At 32.3% G+C, this 11099-nt stretch overlaps 2 protein-coding genes across 3 annotated transcripts; both read left to right on the top strand.

Moving 5' to 3' along the window:
- Window positions 1-77: 77 nt before the first annotated feature.
- On the top strand, window positions 78-7933 carry LOC141447809 (uncharacterized). 2 transcript variants are annotated; one of them, XM_074115660.1, is made up of 10 exons: window positions 78-551; window positions 627-732; window positions 1302-1471; window positions 1847-1976; window positions 2068-2390; window positions 2461-2567; window positions 5036-5138; window positions 6256-6348; window positions 6510-6622; window positions 7629-7933. In XM_074115660.1, the coding sequence occupies exons 1-10, from the start codon at window positions 384-386 to the stop codon at window positions 7771-7773; spliced, it is 1458 nt and encodes a 485-aa protein (XP_073971761.1). In that variant the 5' UTR covers window positions 78-383; the 3' UTR covers window positions 7774-7933. The 2 variants fall into 2 exon arrangements, with proteins under 2 accessions (XP_073971761.1, XP_073971762.1); XM_074115661.1 differs by lacking the exon at window positions 6256-6348 and having other exon boundaries at window positions 91-551.
- Window positions 7934-8063: 130 nt separating this feature from the next.
- On the top strand, window positions 8064-10902 carry LOC141447814 (zinc metalloproteinase nas-7-like). The gene is made up of 3 exons (XM_074115675.1): window positions 8064-9030; window positions 10251-10489; window positions 10569-10902. The coding sequence occupies exons 1-3, from the start codon at window positions 8627-8629 to the stop codon at window positions 10796-10798; spliced, it is 873 nt and encodes a 290-aa protein (XP_073971776.1). The 5' UTR covers window positions 8064-8626; the 3' UTR covers window positions 10799-10902.
- The last annotated feature ends 197 nt before the right edge of the window (window positions 10903-11099 follow it).

Raw genomic sequence — 11099 nt, 5'->3', positions numbered from 1 at the left:
CATTACTAATTTCAATTTAAAAATAGAAAGTTTTCATAATAGCCTAGAAAAATTAGATTAATTCACGTGAGTGTACATTTTTTCAAAGTTGGTATTCCTGATATCAGTTCTATGATCGGATTCTAGATCATTCAGAGTTTAGATCGTTTGGTTAAGTGAAGTCGGCTTGCTAATAGGGCAGTGTTACGTTAATGTTTCGTTTGGATTTCCAGCGTTTTCAAGTGAACAATTTAAGTTTTAATATGTATTTGTGTAAATGCCGTAAGATGATTACAGTTTTATGATACAGTTTTTTGTTCATGCCTTCCGTTTTTTTGTAAATATCGAGTTTTCTTTAAAAACCATCTGTGTCCACGGGACTAAAAAAATATTTTTTTTTGAAAATGGCTGATGCTGATGATTCTATGAACGAAGATCAGTGGCTTTATGGCGATTCTACAAATGAAAATGAACAATCTGAACAGACTGAAAAATCTGTACAAGAAGGAGAGTCTAAGGACAATACACCTGAGGAATTACCTACTAATCCTTTCCCTCCTGAAGATGCAGAGGTAAATTTTTAGGTAAACTTAGTCGGCAGCTTAATTGTAACTCTTTTGGATAAAATGATCTTCAACATTTTGTAGATAAATCAAGACACAACTGAAGAACCTAAGGACTCAGAAAACAAGGATGCTGCCGAACCTGCAACAGAACTGACTGGTGAACAACCAGAAGAGATTGGACAGGAAGGTGATAAAATAATTTTTACTTGCTTTATTTTGACCTGTAAACATTATGTTTTTCTACAGAAATAAGTCTAATCCAGTCATTATGTCTTTATTCGTTTCGTTGGTTTTTATTTGTGGGTTGGTTTTATATTGAGCATAGAAATGTTTAAAATAAAGAATCATTCATCAATTGTTGAAGTGTCCAAGCACAAAGGTCGCTTAGAAACCTTCCCCTTGTTACCATCAAATGACCTCATTTACAGCGGAGGAAAATGCCTCAGAAGCACATCCAACTAATTAATTTAATTAGTCGTAGCATTTGGAAGGTGAAAACCTCAGTCCAAAGGCAAAAAAGTTCATTATTAACCAAGTTTACTAGGTTGCTACCAAAAGAAATATGATGCTATTTTTCGTTTTTGAACTCTAGTGTATCCATTTCCCAACACACTGGGAAATAAAAAGTTTAAAATATAAATATAAAAAGTTTAATATCTCATTCAGGGTTGTATGTACTGCTCATGTTTGTAACTTATCCTTAATTTTGGGTGTTGTTACATCTTTTTTCTAAATTTATAATAATTTATGGAATAGGCCGAAAAACTGGTGATGGAGAAGAGGAGGAGGAAGAGGAAGAAGAAGAAGACGATAGTGATGATGATGTTCATGTAACTATTGGGGACATTAAGACCGCCCCACAATACCCAAACTTAAATATCAAGAGAGGAGCTGTACTGTCCTCTGGAATTGATAAGTTGAATAAGGTATTTGTTAAAAAATAAAATAAAATAAACTTCATTTTGTCTATAAAATAATACACGTGTATGCCTTACAAAAACTATTGCAATATTGCATAATGATGACTTGTTATCACAATAATAAAAGAGTTAATTGTAATTTCAAGTCATTTAGTTAAAAATAGTCGATTGTTTATTTTTTATTTATCCTAAAATACAAAATTGTTCTACAATAACAACCAGAAGTTGTAACTCATACGCTTGCACGTACTTTTTTGTCTGATGTGTACCTCATAGCCTTCCGTGTTTACAGTCATAATATGCCATTACAGCTGGAAGTAATTGAATCTTCTTCAAACATTAACTTTATCTAGACCAATGTTCTCCTGACTTCTGTTACAGCAACAACCTGGTAAATTTTCTATTGAAGAATTTGAAAGCATTGGCAGTATAAATGGGATTGCAGCTCATGAATTTAGTATTGATGCACTAGAAGAAAAGCCTTGGAGAAAGCCTGGCGCAGATATAACTGGTAAATAATTAAATATAGAAAGTTTATTTTAAAATAGTAATTTTTTAATTTTCAATAAAAATTAAGCGGTTTCCCTCTTTTTTCATTTTAGATTATTTCAATTATGGTTTTAATGAGGAGACCTGGCGAGCCTATTGTGAAAGGCAAAAACAAATGAGAGTCCATGAGTCAGGAGTGGGTCTTGGTGGTTTGGGAGTGCCAAGAAGTAATCCAACGTTGACAATAGTAAATGATAATTCAAAATATGCAAGCATGAACAGCACAGTTGTGGTTGGAGGTCCACCAGGTGTAATTACTCGTAAAGCCGGTCCACCACCAGGTCCAAGAAGATGTGGAGTAATAGATGTTATAGGTAGTTCAGGAGTAGCATCTCGAAGGACTACAGACTCGCCTCCAAAAGAAAATGCTATTCAAGTATGCTCGCCACTTGGTTTATTGTTTATTAATTTTATTTAAAAAAATGCTTAGTAAATTTTTTCGACAGGTCATGACTGCGGATAGGCGAGACTATGGGAGAAAAGGTTTTGATTTGTCCGTTCCTCCTCCAGGTTTTGACACAACTCAACCTCCAATGCCGTCAGTTGTAACTTCGTAAGTGTTTATATTACTTTATTTTTCAGTTAAAGAGACATTGTGTGCCTCGTTGGATTTAAAAAAAAAGTTTCCTTTCATCGAAAATAACCTGTTTTAAACTGTATGATTAAGTGGTACATTTAATCCTTATAATTTATTTTATTTATTAGTTAGTGATGAGGGGTAAAAAAAAAAGAATATTTAAAAAAAAATAATATTCTCGTTTGATAAATAAATAATTAACTTATTTTCTTTCAATAATAATTGGAGCCTCTTTGAGCTCTTACCTTTTGCGGTAATAAAAAGAGATACCTTTAGGGGAACAACCAATGGTGCACTGAGAAGTGGCGCCAAAGAACTGTTCTTTGGTCAAAGAAACAATAATCAAAGAAAGCCTTTAGGAGAAAACTTTATTACTGCACTAACAACAAAAGCAATTAGTCAAGTTGTTGCAGTTATGATTATTAAAAAACCATTAATCAATCAATCTTCTGATCGATCGAATAATTTGATTCAAAATGAGCTTTATTTTGTTTTAACTATTATTTTTAAGACTTTTACAACTTCACGATAGCACATGCTTTATAGATCAGTAGACTGCACATATATCGCAAGTGAGCGAGTGCACTGGTTGTCTAAAAGCCAGCAAACACTTACTTATTTGTCTGGTGTGAACAATGGCCTTCCGTGATGACAATCATAATAAGCCGTTACAGCAGGAAGTTCACAGTTGTATCTCAAGGCCGTGGTTACGTACTCTAATAATCATGAGGCATAAATCGCCGGGATGGTGTAATAAAGAGAGAAGTGGTAAAGAGTGCTTGAATTAATAGATTTAATTGAAAGAGTAGTTGGGAATGGAATTTGAGAAATCGTAATAGACGAAGGGAATTCGAAGATCGTTGTGTATAATGTTAGAGACAAAAAAAAAAAAAAAAAAGGAACATTGATTAGGGGATGTAGGATTTTGAATTGAATGGATAAGATGCAATAAAGCTCCGATTATCAGCTGTCCTGATAGTTCTATTTTGTTTGTCCATGTAGGAGTTAATAGTGAGTGCTTTATAGTTTTGTGGCGTAGTGTCTTTTTCAAACTTTTTTAGCAGCTTTATTTATTATCTGTTGTTTTATTCAGTTCGTTTTAGTCCAACTAAGGGATACCAAGTTAGTGGTTTGTCCAGATGTAGTCCAAGTAACGAATTTTCATATTAGAAAGAGTAATGTGGTTTAAATGGTTGAAAGGAAAGATTTTTCGTTTAAGTTAGGAATGGTATCGATTATCTTTGATTCTCCACTTCTGGAGTCAGGGTTCGAGGTTATTGAGGTGGCTAATTGTTATGATAGGATCATTATTAGGAGATATTGTCGGCGGGAGGTGAAGGTGCGGGTATTTGGGTGTAGTAGAAGGTCAGTATGTAATTCATGTAAAGGATTGGCTCCCTTGCGGGAATAGGGAACATGGGAAAAAAGCAGGAACCTTGAACACTCTTATAGTAACGATCAGCAAGATATGATTTGAGGATGAGGTAATAAGGTGGTAGTAAGGATGTCCTTGAGTTTTCGCTGCAGAGAGAAAGAGAGATATGTCCAGGAAGCCTCGTGGCAGTAGCTACGTCCGCTCAAAAGAGATTGCAGTGTTGTCAATGATTCATTGAGCTTAATGGATTAGTAAATCAATAACTTAGGGAATCCAAATAGGTAGTCATGAAATATATAGAGAAGAACTAACAGGGTTTAGAAGTGGAATTATGTTGTACACAGTAACGGAAGTAAACTAATGGGGCTATAAGAAAATGAGGAATGAGCTGGTTTTGTTAAGTTAGGGGTCAGGCGGATAAAAGAGAATTTTGAAAGTTTAGCGGTTATAAGCGCAGAAAAGTGGGAGATCCCCTGTTAGAGTATAACTCCGTCTGAAAATAGATGATGACTTCACCTGTTAATGAGCTTATGAGTTTCTTAGGAAGTGAAAATCTAGGTGGTTCAAACCCGATAAATTCATGACCTCAGTGCATTGCACCGAGCTACCCTTCCATAATAAGGGGTAAATTCAATTATACGGTGGATGTTGTCCTACGGTGATAGGAGACAGATGAGAATTTTCAGGCGCTTTTTGAGAGTTCGTTGGAGTGGTATGGAAGTGAGTGACCTTTCTTCATCATTAGCTCAACATCAAAAAAATAGGTGCCATCCCTATTGATGGCATGTATTCACCCTTGTTTTAACTAGATTCAGGAAACGTTTGAGAACCCTGACAAAATGCAGGCGTTTTATTTAGCAAAGAAATTTCGAAGTAGGCGTAGGCCGTAAAAAATTCAAGGAACTTTACATCACATGATGAAAATGTATTTTTGAAAAAGGGAATCGTGAAGGAAACATTAACTAAATAATGTTATTCAGTTAAAAATGTTTATATTTGAATTGCCCTCGAATATATTTGTTATAGAGTATATATTTGTTTAAATTTAATAATAGTTTCATTTCCACAGTTATCCAACGCATGCTCCGTACAACACAGATTTTTATAACGCTGATGTCGATCCTTATTATCAGTCATATGAACCCACCCAGGAAGTTCAGTGGAGTAACCAGGTAAGTTGTATTTTAGCATGAATCAGTCTGAATGAATTAATCTAATTTAAAAGGAGGTACTAATTTAATTAATAAGTTGGTTTAAAACTGATGATCACCTTTTATTTTATCCATTGCGTAAGAAAAGAAATTGTGCTTAATCGGCCTTGCACCTCAAGATTATTATTTATTTTTTTTTTTTAAACATATTCGACCTTATAAATAACAAGTATACAATTTGAAGCTAATAGTATTATTAATACTTAATATGTAGAGTAAATTAATTAATTATCTGTAGAGTTAATATTCACAATGTGCAGTGAATTTACAAAGACAAATGTCCAGCTCTTAGTGACAGTACGTTAAAAAATGAAAACAAAGGATTACTGCTAGACGTGTATCTGCTTCGTCAATAGTTAAGTCCCTTGTTTTTTAAACAATTAAGTGTAATCCAATTAAAACATTTTTTGATATGACTCATCATGAAATATTCTATTACAATACAATGTTGAAAGCTAGGAGTAAATAAAAAATATGTATTTTAGAAATTTTGTAACGTGAAATACTTGAATCCAAAATTAATAGTTTATAAAATTTATAGGGAAATTAAAAAATAATAATAATAAATACGTTTGGATTTAGTCTAAACACGCATGTTTTTATTGATTCTTACCGGGTTTCGGATTTTTGTCCATCATCAGATATTGATTCATTACTTGGGTGTAGAGCAATGGTATTCAAACATTATACCTGTGCGACACCTCATAGGTGATTGAGGTAACATGCTGACCAAAAATTAAAATAATCGATAATCTAGTTCTACTTGCTCAAAAACTAGAACTAGGTAATATTAAAAATCAGGAAGATGTTAATTATTATTATTATTATTATTATTATATTATTTTATTTTATTTAATACAGAACAAACATGGTCGGGAACCATAGATTGAGTACCACTGGTTTAGAGAATTCAACCCTTGAACTCAAACAAATAATTTTAACTCCAATATTTTTTAATTTAAATGAATAATTGCAATATTTTTTTCAGATATTTTATCAAAATTACATCAATAATTTGGTTGTACAGTGTAATGTTGATTCTAATTATATTTTTCTGAATATTAAAATTTTCCAATAGGCATGGAGATCAAGACATCGTGATAAAAAATCCTCCCATGATAGTCCTCTAATCCTAGATCATTCCAAAAGATCCAAATATGACAAGTTGCATGTTAGTAATTGAATCAATTATCTTTTATTAAACAAATTGTCCTTAATTATATTAATAACAAACCTTTTTCCAAACCTGATTATTCACATTTGTTTGTGTGTGTTTTTTTTTTAATTTTGTATTTTATACACGCTCATATCCTTTTATGATTTTGGTTACAGAATAATTCCGTGGGTAAAGAAACAGAGCTACCTGGTGGTATAACCATAAAACAAGAACCTATGGAGAAAAGTTTGAAAGAGAAGGAGCGAGATAGAGAGAGGCATAAAGAAAGGTAAGGCTCTCTTTCCTGTAATGCGCTAAGGTGGAACAAATATCTGCAAATTTCATCTTAAAATTTAAAACTTCTTGTTTATTCACTTATTTAGTTACTTCTCGAAATCCAGGCGACTATTTTCCTTAAATTGAACCCACCTTTGACCCAACAATCTATATTCTTCCGATATCAAGAGCAGTCTCGGAAAAATAAAAAAATTCCTTAAAACCAGATTTCACCTCCTTCGTATTTGTATTTATTTTCATTTTTTTTACATATATATATATATATATATGGAAGAGCAGGGAGTAGAGGTTAGGCTAAATAGAAGCTGAAGAAAAAAGCGTAATCAAATCTTCGATTTATGAGTACATTTGATAAATGTTAGCATTGTCTTGTCAAAGAGTACTCTTTTGCGAATCCAAAAAGGACATTTCTGAGTGGAAACGAAGTGGATACATTCCAGGTGAATAGAACTTGGATATCATCTGACCATATGTAATGCGTGTTTTTGTTCGTTTTCCTCCATAAATCCACTTTTTTTACAAAAAAAATAAAATCTGACATGGTAAAACGAATCTTTGAAGAAAAGTTTCTGTCTTCAAAAGGCGTGCGGCTTGTGGAAGCCAAGTCGATTGCCGACAAATGGTAGTTTTACAATTGAGAGGCTTTACTCCTAAGATAATTTTCTAGATGCAAGGATCATTATCGGCTGTTTTCAGAACTACACAATTTACGTGATTGTGGATGAAGCTTACAATCCAGGTTCAATTGTTCCATTGCATCCCTACAGAAACACGGTTTTCATCTCAACTTCTTCACTTCGGAAAGCACTTGATGGCCTTTTTTTTTAAAGTAGTCCGAATTTTACAAAATAACTGAATTATTTGGCAAATATATACTTGGTAAACTTCTAATTATAGTGAGATTAAAGAAAAAAAAAAAATAACATCTCAAACTTTTGCCAGTCTCTAATAAAATAAATACTTTCTTAAATTATTCTTGTAATACTCTTCTGAAACAGGCACAGACACAGGTCAAGAAGTAGAAGCGGTGATCGTGAAAGAAGATCCAGAAAGCATAAAAGTCGTAGTAGAAGCCCTGGTCATAGAAGTCACAAAAAGAAAAAATCAAAAAAATCTGATAGAAGTAAAGAAGGAAGTGATTAAATATTGCGAGACATTATTATTATTATTTATAAGTATTATATTTTTTAATATCTATAATGTTATCATTTAAATCTTTTGCAAAAATTTTAAAGATTGAACTTAGAATTGGGGTAAAAAAAACATTAAATAAACCAAGTTTTAGAGCGAATGACATTAAAAATCTTTTATGTAATTTTTTATTATTGATCCTTTATCCTTTTGGACTTTGTTTCTCATCTTAGTTCTTTCACAAACTACCAAAATATTAGGCTATCTACTGTCTCAAACTGCATGAAATTTTGCACAATTGTAGATACTATCTCTATATTTGAATGAATATCAATAATTCCAAAATTGTCATACAGATAAATGGAAAATATTGGGATGGTAATATCTATCTACTCAAAACTCCAGGTTCGGTATATTTTCTGCATTTCTGAATAGAAATTAACTTTCATGCTTACTTAATTGAAAAATTCATTGTATGATAACTTGAGATGATACATAAAACCTTAAAACAAACAGTATTTAAATAATAAGAAATACCAATTGTTATTAGAGGGCCGTGTGAGTGAGTGTGCGTAGTTTATCAATATTATGGATCGCTGTTCTATTAACAATATTTATCACATGCAAGCATAAAGTTTTTACTAAAAACTATATTATCAAATCGGGTACTTTACAGGTCATTCATCAACTTGTAAACATATTATTAATTTCCTTTAAAGATAATTATGCATGAATTCTAAGTAATTGTGTTTTTCTCAGTTGGCCGGATGTTGATATTTCCAGAGAGCCTATCTGCTACCTTTTGTAATAGATAATTAAAAGTATTTATTCAACAGGCTTAGTATTCTAAGGAATATTTCACAATATGTACTGTTTTCTTGTAATTGTATTTTTAACCTGTAATTCAATTGCTAGACCAAGTTTTTTTTTAACCAACTTTATCAATGACGATGCTGACGATGAAGATCTAGGAGTTATGGAATATTTAAACGGTTTTGGTGAAAAACTTTACAAACAACCAGATAAAAAAACTGGAGAAGCGGTGTCAAAATGGACACCATCAAGTAAACTAAATCCTGAGGAACTTGGTAATTATGCTGAAGGCGACATTCTTTTTCCGCCACAAATTGGTAGAAATGGTTTAAGAGCTGGTACTGCGAGATGGCCAAATGGTCGGGTACCTTATGTTTTTGGAGGAAATTTTAATCCACAAGATAGAGGTATGATTGAAGAAGCCATTAAGGAATATCATAAAAACACCTGTGTAAGGTAAGTAGAAGAAAAATACAGTAAATAAACTATCTTATGGTTAATAACTTTTTTTAGTTAGCCAAAAAAAGTGTTTTCTTAACATCCGAATGTCTGGAAATTTATTAATTAATTCTTTGTTCAATTTTTAGTAGATCTCCTCTACTCTAATCTATGACTTTTTTCCATACCGTTATGCCCAACGATTGCTCTTCGCTCAATTCATGTTAAACCGAATTCTCTTACATCTCATTCATCCGATTTCTCCTGAGAAATCTTTTCTTCATATTCAAAAATTGTATTATCTTATTCTTTCCATTATCGTCCTTTCCACATGCTCAAACCGTTGAAACCGCTGCTTCTCTATTATTTCTGGAAGAGTTTCCTTGACGTTCATCATGCGTGTAATATTCTTCTTTTTAATCCTTTCTCTCCTGGACTTCCTTGCTGAGTGCTTCCAAAAGTCCATTTCGATGTTAGCAGGCGTTTGGTTATAGTCTTTCTCATTATAATCTCAGTAATTATAATGTGGAAGGTATTTTTGAAGTTTAAGCTGTTATTGTCGGGATATCATTTAACGCTTGATAAATATTGAACGAATTATTTGAACTGATTAACTGTTTTAAACTGAAGCCCAATAATCATATCTGGTTCACTCCCTTTGAAGTGGCAAGGTATCCCGTCTATTCATGTTAATTTTGAATTGATATTCATCTGTTAATTTGCAAAACATATAGGTAATGTCCTCTCTCCCTTATAATTAGATCACCTGGTCATTGGCAAATAATAATTACTAATAAAACGCCATTTTTTATCGTTATCTCCCATCTCGCATTTTCTTTACTAATCTTTGAGAGCAATATTCAGACATGTTTTAAATAATGTGGTAGATAGCGCACATCATTACAACTTGGTTTTTGTTGGTTAGGAATCCCTAACTTATCTAGCCTTTTGAAGACATACAAATTACTTAAATGAATTAGAAAGTATCCTGTTCTCTCTAAGTAATAGTTTTTAAAAGAATGGAAGAGCACGAAGGGTGGAATTAATTAAGGACATTATTAAAAGGCTTGTTTTTAGCCTCTATCATACAGTAGTTAATTTTATTAATACTATAAAACAAACTTAATGTTATTGTTCAATTAGTTATATTTAATCTTGCATTAAGTTCCTCGTATCTTCGCATTTCTTACAATTAGGCTACAAGTTATCATCATGTTACGAATATTTTTGTTTGCTAGATTTGTACCAAGAACTAACGAAAAGGACTATATTGTAATAAAGAGTGATAACAGTGGTTGTTGGTCCCCAGTTGGCAGAATTGGCGGACCACAAGAGTTAAATTTACAATCACCTGGCTGTCTTAGCTTGAAAGGAACCGTTATGCATGAAATGATGCACGCTCTAGGATTCTTGCACGAACAAAACCGTTGGGAACGAGACGATTTTGTTACAGTTAATTATGGCAATATACAGCCAGGTATTGAAGTTTTTTTACCACCATATTAATTTATTTGTTCCAATCTTATTTTTACTGATTTGTTATTATTAATTATTAGGACGAGAGAGTAATTTTGCCAAAGCAACAAAAACTGATACAGACGGATTAGGAATTCAATACGATTATGGAAGCGTAATGCATTATTCATCGAACGCTTTCTCAGTTAATGGCCAGCCTACAATAGTGCCTAAAAGGCCTGGAGTATCTCTTGGACAAAGGGATACGGTATCACATCAAGATGTTCAGAAAATTCGAAGGATGTATAAGTGTAAGAAACATTCTGGTTAAAAAAAATTATTTTTTAAAATTTTACTCTACAGAAGCTTTAAATTTGTAACATTTGTAAAAAAATCCTTAAAAATATGTAATAAATTTACATTTTTTTCCCCCCATCATATTAATTTCTAGAAAAATTAATTAGTACTATCACAAAAAAATAGAAAGTCCAAGCGTTAAGGGGTAAATAGGCTTTTTGATAAGTATGTAGTTTTTGGACATCAGTTGTTTCAAAATCTACCGGCAACATACGAGTCAACAGTTTTTTCAAAATTGCATTATTATAGTTTGTTTAAGAACTTAAAAGAATTTT

The sequence above is a fragment of the Rhodnius prolixus genome, unplaced genomic scaffold (genome assembly GCF_049639745.1).
Source record: "Rhodnius prolixus isolate KJV_2025 unplaced genomic scaffold, Rpr scaffold_13, whole genome shotgun sequence".
In the NCBI taxonomy this organism is placed as follows: Eukaryota; Metazoa; Arthropoda; class Insecta; order Hemiptera; family Reduviidae; genus Rhodnius; species Rhodnius prolixus.
This window is presented reverse-complemented; position numbering and strand designations above follow the sequence as displayed.

Excerpts from the sequence above, each read along its gene's own strand:
- LOC141447814 (XM_074115675.1), top strand. The coding sequence starts at position 8,627 with ATGTACTGTTTTCTTGTAATTGTATTTTTAACCTGTAATTCAATTGCT. Across the intron at positions 9,031-10,250 it reads CATAAAAACACCTGTGTAAG|ATTTGTACCAAGAACTAACG; the intron begins GTAAGTAGAAGA and ends TTTGTTTGCTAG. Across the intron at positions 10,490-10,568 it reads TTATGGCAATATACAGCCAG|GACGAGAGAGTAATTTTGCC; the intron begins GTATTGAAGTTT and ends ATTAATTATTAG.
- LOC141447809 (XM_074115660.1), top strand. The coding sequence starts at position 384 with ATGGCTGATGCTGATGATTCTATGAACGAAGATCAGTGGCTTTATGGC. Across the intron at positions 733-1,301 it reads AGAAGAGATTGGACAGGAAG|GCCGAAAAACTGGTGATGGA; the intron begins GTGATAAAATAA and ends TTTATGGAATAG. Across the intron at positions 6,623-7,628 it reads AGAGAGAGGCATAAAGAAAG|GCACAGACACAGGTCAAGAA; the intron begins GTAAGGCTCTCT and ends CTTCTGAAACAG.